Genomic DNA, 15,414 nt, shown 5'->3' with positions numbered 1-15,414 from the left:
ACAATTTAGACTAACATAAAAAAATCAACTTAAGAACAAACCTACAGACCCCATCTTGTACGTAACCCTGGGGACTGACTGTATGCAATAATACTTTAGGAGGGCCACACACAGTGTATGTTCTATATATGGGGGGCAGTGTGGTCAGTTGTGATGTGAGGGGTATACATATTTTAGAAGCACTGTTATCCAGGTGACAAACTGTAAGTGACTGTGGTATTTTATAGGCACAGTGTGGAGATGTGCTGCACAGAGCTGAATACATCTGGTTGTGATTTCAACAGTGATAAACCATGGTTGGGAGAAGTTGTATGGAAGTCCTTCAACATAATCACTTATAAGGTACTAAATGCCACTAATTGTTATCAATTGTTAGTAATGTTGACAGCGTTTTTCTGATCAGATAGTAGTAGCCAAAAGTAATAGGAGACCAGGGGTTAGGCTTTTTTTTTTTTGGGGGGGGGGGGGGGGGGCGTAATTTCATTTTCCGCCTCAGGCAGCAAATAGGCCAGAATCGGCCCTGTCTATCAATACCACATAGCCAGGTTAATTGTAAGTCAGGGGCGTAACTTGAGGGGGTGCAGAGGTTGCGGTTGCACCCGGGCCCAAGAGGTTTAGGGGGCCCTTATGGTGTCACTTTCCCATATGAGAAGACTATTACTATAAACCATCCATTATAGTCGGGGGCCCGGCACAGACTTTGCACTGGGGTCCATCAGCTTCTAGTTACGCCACTGATATAAGGATATCTACAAACACGGAAGCGGGTATAGCGGTCTATTTCCTTCTGTCCTTTTCAATCACCAGGAGAAGGTGACTGCAGAAATATACTGAGATGCATTTTTCCAATACCATGAACATCTCCAACCTTCTCCTAGACAGCTGCCAGCTTTCCTACCCTTAGGCTCTCTGCACATGTCGCAGATTGTCGTGTGGAAAATCTGCATCCAATACACACGTTTTTTAGTTGCATTTTTTTTTAGCTTTATGACGCAGATTTTCTGCATGCTTTTTTCCACTTTTTTCTCATCCCTCAAGGCAGAGGTTATTCTGCATGAAAACAGGACGTTGACGCAGATTTTCACCCTCCCATGCACCTTAATACATGCAAGCAAAAAAATCTGGTAGTCAGTAATTGGGATTATTTCCCCATTGCGCCATCTCCACACCAAGGGGGCGTGGCTGGTGTCGGAGAGGACCGGCATGGGGTGTCAATGACAGGAGCCTGCTCACTAGTGTAATTAGGTAAATCACCTCTCCTAAGCTGTTGTAATACATTTAAACGCAATGAAAACGGAGGCCATTACGCAACGTGTGAACGCGCCCTCAAAGTTTGCAGGCTGCAGCACTATTCTACATGAGGCAGTGTCTGGCATAGAACTGACTGCCAGTGCAGCTGACCACGAGGTGTATCAAGAAGCTGGAGCCTCCTTATGTACCCACCGGTGCTCTCACTCCGGGTCTCTCCGGCACGCCCCTTAGGCCGGCGCCACACAGGGCGCTTTGTCTGCGCTTGCGCTTTCTGAAAAACGGGCAAAAACGGATGCGTTTTCAAAAAACGCATGCGTTTTTAAAAAACGGATGCGTTTTTTAACGCATGCGTTTTTAACGATCTGAAAACGCACTTAGTAAAAACGGCCCAAAAACGCCATGTGTGTCTTCACCCTTAGTCACGTGTCCCACTGAGCGGCCCGGCGCGGGCTGTGTTCGGGCTAGTGACATTTCCCTCTTCTGCAGCGCGCGCCGGGCCGCTCAGCCTGCGCGCTACACGGAATAATTGCCATGCGTAACTTTACGCATGGCGATTATTTTGGGGGGTAATGGCGCCTCATCACGCGTCTATGACGCGTGGTGAGGCGTTAATGCAACCTCTGGCCCCAAGGAACTGCATCATTTGACAGAAAAGAGTGGAGATTATATATAAAAATGATGTTTAGATACGACTAATGTGAAATGGGGCACACTGGGAGAAAGAGGCCCCCTCAGCTAAAATCAAATTAATTCATTGCCACAAGAAAGAGTATTGAGTGACTGAAGTAGAAGTGATTATAGGATATTATTATGATTAGCTATGACTGATCTAGTCTGAGGCATGCTGGGAGTTGTAGTCCCCTCTGCTAAACTACAATAAATTGCCACAAGAAATAGTATAGAGTAATAGTATAGAAATAGTATAGAATGACTGGAGTAGAAGTGATTACAGGATATTATTATGATTAGATATGACTAATCTAGTCTGAGGCATGCTGGGAATTGTAGTCCCCTCTGCTAAACTACAATAAAAGCATTGCCACAAGAAAGAGTATAGAGTGACTAAAGTAGAGGTGATGATATGATATTATCATGATTAGATATGACTGTTCTAGCCTGAGGCATGCTGGGAGTTGTAGTCCCCTCAGCGGTGGCGCTCCAGGTAGCAGGGCGGGAACACGCGCCCGCACGCCCCGCCCCCTCCCTCCATACTCTGCGCTACTGGGCAGCCGGCCAGGAATTCGTTCAGCAGCCAATCAGCGCGCAGAGAAGGGCGCAGAGGGGCGGGGCTTATCTGCTTCCCGTTTTTTTTTTTTTTTACCCTTCTTCTTTCAAGCCCGAGAATTCGGGAGCGGGGCGGTGACGTAGTGGAGTTTCACGGGATCGGGACCTGCAGCAGCAACAACACCAACACACCGGGATAGTGGCCCGATCCGCCCGCTGCTGTGTGGAGCATCCGTGCCAGGTTAGATCCCGGGCGGTGCCAGCAAGATGGTGTCGTGGATCATCTCTAAGGCCGTGGTGTAAGTCATCCCAGTGATTACATCTCTCTGTATGTTCCATGTCATGTATACAACATCCAAGGATTCCAAATTCCTGACGATTCCACATTGTGTCGTTTATTACTTGTCTTCATCCTGGTCAGGATCATTCACACTGCACCAGGAATGGGCCTCCATGATGTAGCAGGAGATTTTGGTTCTGCACCTACTACATTGTAGCCATCCGGGGATGCTGGGGGTTGTAGTTGTGGTTACTGACCTCCTGGGCACAAACACTGATAACTTCTATGGGGGCGATGTCACCTGAATGAATTAACCACCAAATCTCAGCATCTTCTTCAGGGCCAGGAATAAAATATGACTTCCAGTGAAGGACAACGTGACATCACATGGCTCAGGCTCACTGTTTTGGCTTTGGACTTATATGTTCGGCTTCTTTTTGGGGGTCCCATAGTAATGAATGGAGCAGTGTTATAGGGGGGGCATTCAAATGGGTTCAAAAGCCTCCCCCCCCCCCCCCCCCCATCCCCATGATCACCAACAGCTATCTGATGCTTAGAACTTGTCATACCCATATAATAATAATAATTCTTTATTTATATAGCGCACACAGATTACACAGCCCTGCACAAAGCATGTCCAATCGGTCCCTGTTCCCATTGGGCTGACAATCTAAACAACCTATATGTTTTGGAGTGTGGGAGGAAACCGGAGGACCCGGAGGAAACCCACGCAAAACACTTAAACAAACACTACAACTCCCAGCACGGGCCTATAGTTAGACAAGTTGTATCATATGACGTTGCGGTTCTGATGTGAGGATGTGACATCCTACATGATGGTTATTTCTGTCTCTATAAGTTTATCTGGGACGTTTACCTTAAGTTTTGGGGGGGGGGGGTTTTCGTAAAGGTTTTGTGCTTGCCTGATTTATTTTGGTGGACGATAAATGAGAAGTGTAAGTCTGTTGTTTTTTTGAGACTCCTGTCAAAAAAGTTGCACAAAAGTTTAAGCAACCCCCTTTTATGATAAAGCAGACGCAGTGTTAAACTCTGGTGTGGCAAACTTTCCAAAAGGGGCATAAAAGTTGCAAATTTATGCATAATTACACACCAAAGTCACAAAAAAGATAGGAATAATAATAATAAAAAAATGATTAAAGACCCTTATTTCTTTAGTAACGCTTTGACTGTCGGTATACTACAACTCCCATTATGGACCTGTAGTTACACAAGTTGGAGCCAATGGCGGTACGGTTCTGATGGGAAGCTGTCACGTCCTCTATGATGGTTATATAATAATTATTATTTATATAGCGCACACAGATTACGCAGCGCTGCACAGAACTTGTCAAATCAGTCCCTGTCCCCATGGGGCTCACAATCTAAACAACCTAACAGTATGTTTTGGAGTGTGGGAGGAAACCCACTCAAACACGGAGAGAACATACAAAATCTTTGCAGATGTTGACCTGGGTGGGATTAGAACCCAGGACCCCAGCGCTGCAAGGGAGAAGTGCTACCCATTCAGCCACCGTGCCGCCCTACTATTTCCACTAACTACAACTCCCAGCATGGGCCCGTATTTATACATGTTGGAGCCCATGGAGGCCCAGTTCTTATCCGAAGGTGTCACTTCCCATGTGCTGGTTATTTCTGTTTCTATTTATTGGCTTTAGATGACGTCCCTGCTGTTGTGAAAACTACAACTCTCAGCATGGGCCTATACATCAGAGCTGGAGTTTTGAGCCTACAGAAATGCAGCTCTGATATGAAGGTGTCGCGTCCTATATGATGTTTATTTCTGTCTCTGTATTATTTTATTGGCTTTAGTGACGTGTCTACTGTTATGTAACTACAACTCCCAATATGGATCTTGTAGATGAGATGCTGGGCTGGGTCTGCTGCTTCCCTGTAAGGGCAGCTATTTGTGCAAGTTGTTTCTTGCTTGGCTTCTGATTTTTCTTTAGATCTTTTGTTTCTTTTTTTAATTGTCTTGTCTTATTTATTTATTTTTTTGAAGTTTGACACAATGTAACATAATCTGCTGGAAACTTTCATGTGTCTCCTACAACTCTGTGTGTGATCAATGGTCTGCTCTAAAACTGGCCCTTTTGCACCTGTGAATAGGTCAAAAGACTACATCTGCTGGAGTGTGGGAAAATAAACTTTTGATGGAAAAATTAGTAAAGTTGTTAGTTTATGACTCAGCCCAACGTCACTGTTGCCACGTTCACACGTTGCGTTTGAATAGAGCATTGAAGCGCAAACTAAGCACATCCAAAAATGCAGAACGAGCGACATATGACCCCCCTGTTAAAAGGGTTTTCCCTTGAAGCAAAGTTAGGCCCTATCCATGGCCAAACTTTCTGCTCAGTGTGCGTCTCCATGCTGAGAACCCCCACGATCGCAAGAACGGGGAGTCCATCGGACTAATGGAGCAGACTCCACGTGTGAACGCACCCTCGGGGCGCGTTCACACGTTCCGCTAGCGCCGCGTTCGTAACGCGACGCTAGCGCACAGGGGGCGGAGTTTGGGGCGATCGCATATGCGTTTCCAGAGAAACGCATGCGATCGGGGTTATTAATCACATGTGTTTCCCGGGAAACGCATATGCGATCGGCCCGAGCCCCGCCCACTGTGCGCTAGCGTCGCGTTCATAACGGATAGCGGAACGTGTGAACGCGCCCTCAATGTCATGTGTTTGTCATTCGGGAAAGTAACTTTGTGCTGTAAATAGTTTGTGACTGATTTCATGGTCATGTCCGTTCTATGACATTTGATGGATGGCTGCTTCATGTTTACCATAATTGTTGAGAGGTAAGATCACATTCCTATTGAGACAAGAAAGATTGTTGGCTCTGTGACTTCTTACAATTAAACTGTAGTTGGGAACCAGGTTTATGTTATTAGATTACCATAAAATGGAATTTCTCAATTCCTTGTGTTTTATACACACTATATATGTGTAACATCGGTTGGGGATAATATGGTACCACCCCTTTAAAGGAAATCGGGCATGAAATTGAAGCATTATAAAAAAGGGTCCTTTACTTATACAGGCAGTGTGACTGTGGTCATCTTCTTATATTTGTTATCCATGGCCTCCTTCCTTCTAAAATCAACTTGAACATTATGCTAATGAGCCAGAGTTACTCCGGGGGGGCATTACATGAGCCCTTCCATGCTAAAGTTTGTAACACGGTGTAGAAGAACTCCCTGCCCCCTCCCCATCTGCTGTAATCTCACAAAGTGGAAAGGGGGAAATGCTCCTTCACAGTATAACAACCTGTGAAGCTACGGCAAGGAAGAGCTCTGGTCACGCCCCCAGAGCACTTCTGGCTTGGTGGCATTATTAAAGTTGATTTTAGAAGGAAGGAGGGCGTGGATAACAAATATAAGAAGATTATCACAGTCCCGGTGCCTGGATCTATGAGTAATGTCCCTGGTTTATCAGGATGGATTTTGATCGTAGGTTTCCTTTTAAAGGGCATCTGCCACCAGGATGAAGGGCTGTATGCAAATGAACCTAAGGGGCTCTAGGCTTCATAGGTGTTAATGGAGCCCGGAGCCCTTCAGGCTCATTTGCATACAGTCTTTCATCCTGGTGGTAGATGTCCTTTAAAGTATTTTAGTTCAAACATTTTTTCCCTTGCAACCTTATATGTGGCCAGTTACATTTCATTTATTGGCCGTGTACCAATTTTGAGTATAATCCTGAGGCCACCAACTTAAACAAAATATTTTTTCAGGAGATAATACCTTATGTAAGCTCCAGGGTGTTACCATGTTTATGTAACTGCACGCAGTCGCTGTTTGCCTTCCACATACTGTCCTTATCTTCCCGTGTTTCCTCCCTAATGTCCTGCATGGACAATGTGATTGTAAACGCTGCACAGTTCATAGACCAGAATGAAGTGGGAAATGATTGTATAATATTATGTACCTACGTGGCGGACATGAGCAGGTGCAGCTGTAACGTAGAGCCGTTTGTCGTGGGGGTGACAGAGGGCAGTGAAATAGTTTGGATGGTGTTAGAAGTTACCAGCTTAAGAATAGATCATTGATGTATTTGGGAAGGGTTCATCACTGTAAACAAAGTGGAAGTGTCAGCAGTGTCGTTCTGTTCTTAAAAGGGTTTGTTCTATCATATAGTGATGGCTGCATAACTGTAGCCGCAAACGCCACTCCTAATGTAGGCCTTATCCACACCCATCGGGGTCAGCAGGGTGAAGCTAGAAGAAAAATAATAAATAATGATATAATAATTCCTTTATGTATATACCGCCTACAGATTACACAGCGCTACACAGAACTTGCCAAATCAGTCCCTGTCCCCAATGGGGCTCACAATCTAATCAACCTACCAGTATGTTTTGGAGTGTGGGAGGAAACCGGAGGAAACCCATGCAAACACAGAGAGAATATACAAACTCTTTGCAGGTGTTTACCTGGATGAGACTTGAACCCAGGACCCCAGCGAAGGGGAGGACCTGTGGTAATAAGGTTCTCCCAGGGGCCAAAGGTCACACTAAGGCCAGAGCCTATATTTATAGACTCATTTATCAAAACGAGTGCAAACAGCACTACCGGTATATGTAATTTTAACTCTGGAGTGTGCAAGTGTGCCAGATTACTCAAAACTGATGTGCAGTATTCATTGATCTGGTGCAGCCTGCACTGTTCTGGAAGTGTGCATCATTTTTGTTCGTGCTGTAGAATTGTGCCGCAAGTCGGTAATAAAACTGTAATAAAAAACGCCCCCTTTAGATGCACATTTTTTTCTGTTTTGTCGGGCACCGTGCAGTCGGGATACAAAACTGGCGCGGACACTCTATAAATACATGTACAAGCAGTTTGCACGTTCTTTTCAGTGCAAAGCCAGATGGGAAAACTGGCGCAAACACTTTAAATAATGTGGGAATAGGTCTCTGCCCCTGGAAGGTTCCATGGAGCTAGCCACTAAACAGCCTGACATGATGATACATGAGATTAAAATAAATGAAACGTGTTATCTGTTTATGAAAAGAACATACATACATATAGACCTACTCCTAGCCTTAAGTATGGCTCTTACATAATTCTATGCATTGCAACCTACTAAGGCTACATTCACACACATGAATGGGGGGCGTATATACGGCCGATATACGTCCCCCATACACTTCTATGGGCTCGCGGCATCGTACGGGAGCGGTATGGTGCGGCACACCGTACAGTTCCATAGCCCGTAGAAAGATAGGACATGTCCTATCTTTCTACGTGATATGGCACCGTGCTCTGTATATGCCTATGGATAGGGGCGGGGGTGAGCTGCGCTCATCCCCTGTTCCTCTCCGCAGCGCCAATGTATGCCCGCCGTACTATGGTAAGGCGGGCATACATCGTCTGAATGTAGCCTAAGAGGAATTTCTAGGGGAAAGGAACTTCAAAAAGCTGGATTACGCTCTCTAGACGTCTGGATCTCCGAGTAAGAGCCCAGTAGGGAGATCAATCCTACTTGGTCCACTCCAGCATGACTTCCAAATTTTATAGTTTCATAATTGCCCAACTCCGGGACATTACAGTACAGGCAGTCCCCGGGTTACATACAAGATAGGGTCCGGAGGTTTGTTCTTAAGTTGAATTTGTATGTAAGTCGAAACTGTATATTTTATAATTGAAGTTCTAGACAAATTTTTTTTCTTTTGTCCCAGTGACAATTGGAGGTTCAAAATTTTTGCTGTAATGAGACCAAGAATTATCCATAAAGCTTCATTACAGACACCTTACAGCTGATCATTGCAGCCGGGGACTATAGTAAAGTATCCAGAGAGGTCACCAGAGGTCAGAGTGGTCTGTCTGTAACTATGGGTTGTCTGTAAGTTGGGTGTCCTTAAGTAGGGGACTGCCTGTACCTAGCATTTTTAAGGCTGGATTTGTATGCACCAATTATTGCAAAATTTTTGAAATGGGGAAAAATAATGACATACATTTGCAGTGTATCTGTCTGTGTGGATTCCTGCTAACCCTATTGTGCAAACATTTTCAGAAGACGACTGTATAAATATACACTATAAGTTTTGTTCTGATTTTATATTCCAGGCTATCTGTCTCATGAGTGGCAGATCTTTTTTTATAAAATTTTTATACTCAAACCCCCATTTAATTCCTACTAATTAAATAAATCTGTCTGGTGGTCCATTCAGACGAATGCGGCTGGTTTTGCAGGTACAGAAATTATGTTGCGTGTGAAGGCTGCCTAAATGATGTATGGCAAGAGATCGCTGTATACATATTTTATAGGATTTAGCTCTTAGCAGAAGACAAACCCAAATCCACACCCAGCTCGTCTTCTTTTTTTCATTGACTTCTCTCCCTCACCACTTGACTCATCCTAGAAGCGTTTCCAAGCATCTGATGTCGAAAGTTCAAGTTTCCTAAGCCTTGTTGACTGGGGAATACATCTTGGTGAAGGTCACTCGCTTGTTAAATTCACAGCAAAGGGAAAATATAGTGACTGTATCTTAAGTGACAGGAGGCTTCACAAATGTATATGTACATTATTTTGTACTTTAAAAGGGGAGGGATGAGCAAGGCATTGCTTTGGATGAAACGGGAGCACTAAGCGGGGTCATATGGCTGGGGAAACAAAAGCGTGCTGTGACTACTGTGGGTATGACACTTCTGTTGGGAACACACTGAAGGAAGGAGAAGAACAAGGCACTACTAATGTGACCAAAGTGAAGAAAGGTGGGGCCACTGTTGTGACCCCAGTGAAGGTAGGAGTTGAATGAGGCACTACTGTTGTGACCCCAGTGAATGAAGCAGGTGAACAAGGTGCTACTGTTGTGACCCCAGTAAATCAAGGGGTTGAATGAGGTGTTTCTGTTGTGACCCCATTGAATGAAGGAGTTGAATGAGGTGCTACTGCTGTGACACTGTTGAATGAAGGATTTGAATGAGGTGCTACTGTTGTGACCCTGTTGAATGAAGGAGTTACATGAGGCGCTACTGTTGTGACCCCAATAAATGAAGAGGTTGAACGAGGTGCTACTGTTGTGACCCAGTTGAACGAGGTGCTACTGTTGTGACCCAGTTGAACGAGGTGCTACTGTTGTGACCCAGTTGAACGAGGTGCTACTGTTGTGACCCAGTTGAACGAGGTGCTACTGTTGTGACCCAGTTGAACGAGCTGCTACTGTTGTGACCACAGTGACTGGAACCATAATACGCTGTAGTGAAACTGGAATCGGATGTAGTGACTTGTATTGTAGCTAAGCCACATTTTATTCAGCTAAACTCTATAAGACCGGCCACAGCCCAATGAAAGGAGCGGCGTTCTCTCTGGAGAGAAACTTTCATGTTTTTCCAGTCCTTAATAACCCCATTAAAAGGCACCTGTCGCCTCTCCTGACATGTCTGTTGTAGTCACTATTGCTTTCCCATGGTATAAGGCTTCTGACCCATCTTGGGGCCGTGCATTGTGCCTGTCATCTGTTATTTCTTCTTAGATCTAGATGTAAACTACTCATTCAAATCAACGTGAATTAAAGGTGTTTTCCCATTTTCAGCAAATTAATGTTATTGTTTGTATAAAAGTTATACAACTTTCCAATATACTTTCTGTATCAATTCCTCACGGCTTTCTAGACCTCTGCTTGCTGTCATTCTATAGGAAGCTTATATGTTACTTCCAGTGGACAGAAATCTGACCATGGTCACACAGGTGCCCGGCTCGTTATATCACACAGCTCTGATTACTCTCTATGGTACTAACGAGCAGTGCACCTGTGTGACCATAGTCAGATTTCTATCCACTGGAAGTAAATATAGAAGCTTTCTATAGAAGGACAGCAAGCAGAGATCTGGAAAACCGTGAGGTATTGATACAGGAAGTATATCGGAAAGTTGTAGAACTTTTTATAATACAAACAATGACATTAATTTGTTGGAATGGGAAAACCCCTTTAAGTATTGTTCAATAATCGATGTATTGCCCAAGAGCGAGTGTGTTCCGACATTCTTACTAGTTTACTGGCCAATTCTAGAATCGATGAACTGAATTTGGAATGTTCTGTTCAGTTCCGAATTTCTAGTTTGTTTGGTAAATCCCCCAAATCCTGCTCCCACATGGGGGGAGGAGGGGGTAGTTTGTCAGAACGAACCTGATAGTGGGCAGAAGGTTTCACTTGTACTACCGGCCATAGCGCCCATCTACAGTCAGTTTTTCTGTGGCGATTGCCCTTGAGCAGGGTTACAGGGTGACTGGGTGAGTGTAGCTTTTACATTTTGTTTTGTTGGTAACTTTCTCTGCTTCCTCTGGGTTATGTAATGTTTATTCAGGAATAGTCTGTGGTATTTTTGCAAGCGCAAACCTGTGGACTGTGCACATACTGACAATAATAATCCTCCGTTCAGGCTTGTTGTCACATATCTGATAATTTCTACCAAGAGCAAGCCAGGAAGCCACATATATAGGGTCCATGGGGGAGATTTATCAGAAGTGTCTGAGGCAAAACTGTTCTAGTTGCCCATAATAACCAATAAGAGCACAGCTTTCATTTTAGAAACCGCTGTGGGAAAATGAAAGCTGAGCTTTGATAGGATCTGTTCTAGTTGCCCATAATAACCAATAAGAGCACAGCTTTCATTTTAGAAACCGCTGTAGGAAAATGAAAGCTGATCTCTGATAGGATCTGTTCTAATTGCCCATCAGAGATCAGCTTTCATTTTCCCACAGCCGTTTCTAAAATGAAAGCCAAGTTCTTATTGGTTATTATGCGCAGCTAGAGCAGTTTTACCCTAGACACTTCTGATAATCCTCCTCTATGGAGAGCTCAACATTGGCTCCCCTGTACAACAACCTGGACACTGCCTATATTTTTGGACAGACCTGCATCTATAAGTGCTAGCCTTGATTGATCATTTTTGTACAGTCCTGTTCGTGTAGTATCAATCGCTCATAGGGTGCTAGGTGTAGGACTACCTACCTAATAATTATGAAATCAATGTCCACAAAGCACCATAACTTGGATAAGTTTCCCTCTATCTTGACTTTTGTGATGCATAAGGACATCTACCACCAGGATGAAGGATTGTAAACCAAGCACAGTGACGTACTGGTGTGTGCCCCCTCTGGCAGGATCTGCTATTTTTTAAGCTTCCTATGCTTATGTTTTTAAGGAAAAAGGATTTAAAAATCATGCAAATGAGCCTGAGAGGCTCCAGGCTCCATTAATGTCTCAGGTTCATTTGCAGAATTTTAAAAGCCTTTGTAATTAAACAAGTTTTTTTTCCGTTTTGCTCCACATTTAACTGGGGTTCTTTGGCGCACGCGATCGGATTTTGGAGCAATCGCACCGACTTTCATGCGACACAAATCAGGGGGCGTGTAAGTAAATGCGTCCATTTAGCAGTTTTCTAGATCTCTGCTTGCTGTCATTTAACAGGAAGCTTCATGGTTTGCTTCCTGTAGATGGACATCTGTCCCTGGTCACACAGGTGCACGGCTCGTTATATCACACAGCTCTGATCACTCTCTGTGATTTCACGAGCCGTGCACCTGTGTGACATCACATGACTATGAACAGAGGAAGTAAACAATGAAGATTCTTGTTGAATGACGGCAAGCAGAGATCCAGAAAACCAGGAGGAATAATTTCAGAAATTATTTGGGAGAATTATATAACTTTTCATTACACAAACAATAACATTTTTATTAGCTGGAACTGGACAATCCCTTTAAGTGTTACATCACAAAGTATGGGAAAAAAAAAAAAAAAATTGATGTTTCTCTGAATTCAGAAGAGTTACTCCTATCAATTTTACATGACTTCAAGCACACATTGGGGCACATATACTTACCCGGTCCTGTCGCGATGCCCGAGGTGCGATGTCCAACGAGGATGAACTCGGGCGCGATCCACTAAGATCGTGAGCCCATTATCCTGAATGTGTCGCTTCCCCAATGAGGTCCGCCGGAGCTCACCTTCTTCTTCCTGGTGCATGTAAGTGCATTGTCTTGCGACACAATTTGAATTTTAAATCCCGCGCTTAGTCTGAATCAGTCGGGTTGTCCAATGGCCACGCCAAAAACCCCTGTTAAATGTGGCGCAAATTGGAAATAGTCGGGAAACCCGACGGAAATGCGGTCCGCGGACCCTTAGTAAATGAGCCCCAATGTCTTCCTATTCTATCCGAGTGAATGGAGTCTTCACATGTGAGCTTTAGTCTTGGCTGTGTGCTTATACTCCCTCATTTAGAAGAAGACTGTAGTCAGTGTTTGGACTCATATCCGGGGCATGTAGCAACGTATAAACTAATTCTGTAACCCCGTGTGATGAGATTTAATAACATCTTGTAAGAGAAACTCCCTTCCCTGGAATGTGTCCTTAATGCTCTGTGTTCTGCGAGCTTTTACATTATAACTCCCTCCTAAGAGAAGACTAAAGACAGCGCCGATGTGTCACTATGCTGTAATAGTCATCCTCCTGGACCAGCGCGTTATGTGCTTCCCTTGGGTTTCCTCCTCCAGAAAATCTGCATTCTGTATCACAAAGTGCTTCTAGACCCAGGGTAATCTTTCTATAAGTGATAAGTAGCAGGTGTTTTTCACCAATTCCCATATGGAAATGGAATCTGACACCGGTAATTAATGGGCCTATAAACTTCTACAAGACCGATATGTAATAAGACCAGTGGAGGTGCCAAATTATAAATAAGGCTCCGTGCACATGGTGCTGTTACAATGAATAGGATCCCAGAGCTGTTGTCAAGCACCTATAGATGTCTATGGGGCTCTTCTGTACCCTACATGGTTTCATAGAGGTTATTTTATGTAGCATTCTCACTTGCATACAAACTTACTCCATCTCAAAACATAATGTAGGTAGTATCACCAAATTATAGATCAGTGTTATCTATATAGAGGTCATTGTACAGGGAGCATAAAATAGGGTTAGAAAAACCAAGAAAAAGGCTGGCACGGCGCTATTATGGAGAGAGTCTTCTGGCAAGTTTAAATTGTTTATTCCAAAAAGTGTAAACGCGTTTCGGGTCGGAACACCCTTCTTCAAATACAAATGGAAATAGCTAATCGTTGTGCGCTGGATCCATTCAGTACTGGAGCGCCTAGGTACATGACACGTGGGGTGAGTGAACACCGCGTGTATAAAAGCTCAACTGGCGGAAGTGTCGGAGGATGAGCCGGAAGTTTGAATCTCTCGCTACAGCATCCCGTTTAACTTTTCCAGTTATCTTGGGTTTCCTAGGCAACCTGTTGCTGTAGCGAGAGATTCAAACTTCCAGCTCATCCTTCGACACTTCCGCCAGTTGAGCTTTTATACACGCGGTGTTCACTCACCCCACGTGTCATGTACCTAGGTGCTCCAGTACTGAATGGATCCAGTGCACAACGATTAGCTATTTCCATTTGTACTTGAAGAAGGGTGTTCCGACCCGAAACGCGTTTACACTTTTTGGAATAAACAATTTAAACTTGCCAGAAGACTCTCTCCATGATAGCGCCGTGCCAGCCTTTTTCTTGTTTTTCTAACCCTATTTTATGCTTGTGATACCGGTTCAGCCTCTGCATAAAGCGAATACCGGCAAGCTGTTGGGCAGCTTTTGGAGTATCTCTACGCTCGATTTAAGCTATTTAAGGTGAGCGCGATTCTCAGGGGGGGTACTGTCCATACCCTCCCTCTCTCTATACATATCCCTTGGATATTTTAATTTCAATTTAATTTACTTTTTCCCATTTATCCTACGATAATACACGAGGCACCTTCCTCTTGTTTTGCCTCTCTTTTTTCTGTTTTTGTTATAGTAATTGTACAGGGAGGGGGAGGAGATAAGCTGTGACATCATCTATTGTCAGTAGTGATGTAATGATGGGTCAGTGTTATCTATATAGAGGTCATTGTACAGGGAGGGGAAGGGGATAAGCTGTGACATCATCTATTGTCAGTAGTGATGTAATGACGGGTCAGTGTTATCTATATAGAGGTCATTGTACAGGGAGGGGGAGGGGATAAGCTGTGACATCATCTATTGTCAGTAGTAATGTAATGATGGGTCAGTGTTATCTATATAGAGGTCATTGTACAGGGAGGGGGAGGAGACAAGCAGTGACATCATCTATTGTCAGTAGTGATGTAATGATGGGTCAGTGTTATCTATATAGAGGTCATTGTACAGAGAGGGGGAGGAGATAAGCTGTGACATCATCTATTGTCAGTAGTGATGTAATGATGGGTCAGTGTTATCTATATAGAGGTCATTGTACAGGGAGGGGGAGGGGATAAGCTGTGACATCATCTATTGTCAGTAGTGATGTAATGATGGGTCAGTGTTATCTATATAGAGGTCATTGTACAGGGAGGGGGGAGGAGATAAGCTGTGACATCATCTATTGTCAGTAGTGATGTAATGATGGGTCAGTGTTATCTATATAGAGGTCATTGTACAGGGAGGGGGAGGAGATAAGCTGTGACATCATCTATTGTCAGTAGTGATGTAATGATGGGTCAGTGTTATCTATATAGAGGTCATTGTACAGGGAGGGGGAGGAGATAAGCTGTGACATCATCTATTGTCAGTAGTGATGTAATGATGGGTCAGTGTTATCTATATAGAGGTCATTGTACAGGGAGGGGGGAGGAGATAAGCTGTGACATCA

The 15,414-nt window shown here is 44.1% G+C and overlaps 1 protein-coding gene across 1 annotated transcript in view; it reads left to right on the top strand.

Moving 5' to 3' along the window:
• The first annotated feature begins 2,527 nt into the window (after nt 1-2,527).
• The window catches only part of REEP3 (receptor accessory protein 3), a 118,053-nt gene continuing 105,166 nt past the window's right edge, over nt 2,528-15,414 (top strand). The window contains exon 1 of the mRNA XM_072130850.1: nt 2,528-2,774. Within this exon, the coding sequence (XP_071986951.1) occupies nt 2,743-2,774 (32 nt within the window). The 5' untranslated portion in view covers nt 2,528-2,742. The remainder of the gene's footprint in view (nt 2,775-15,414) is intronic.

The sequence above is a fragment of the Engystomops pustulosus genome, chromosome 11 (assembly GCF_040894005.1).
Source record: "Engystomops pustulosus chromosome 11, aEngPut4.maternal, whole genome shotgun sequence".
Taxonomy (NCBI): domain Eukaryota; kingdom Metazoa; phylum Chordata; class Amphibia; order Anura; family Leptodactylidae; genus Engystomops; species Engystomops pustulosus.
This window is presented reverse-complemented; position numbering and strand designations above follow the sequence as displayed.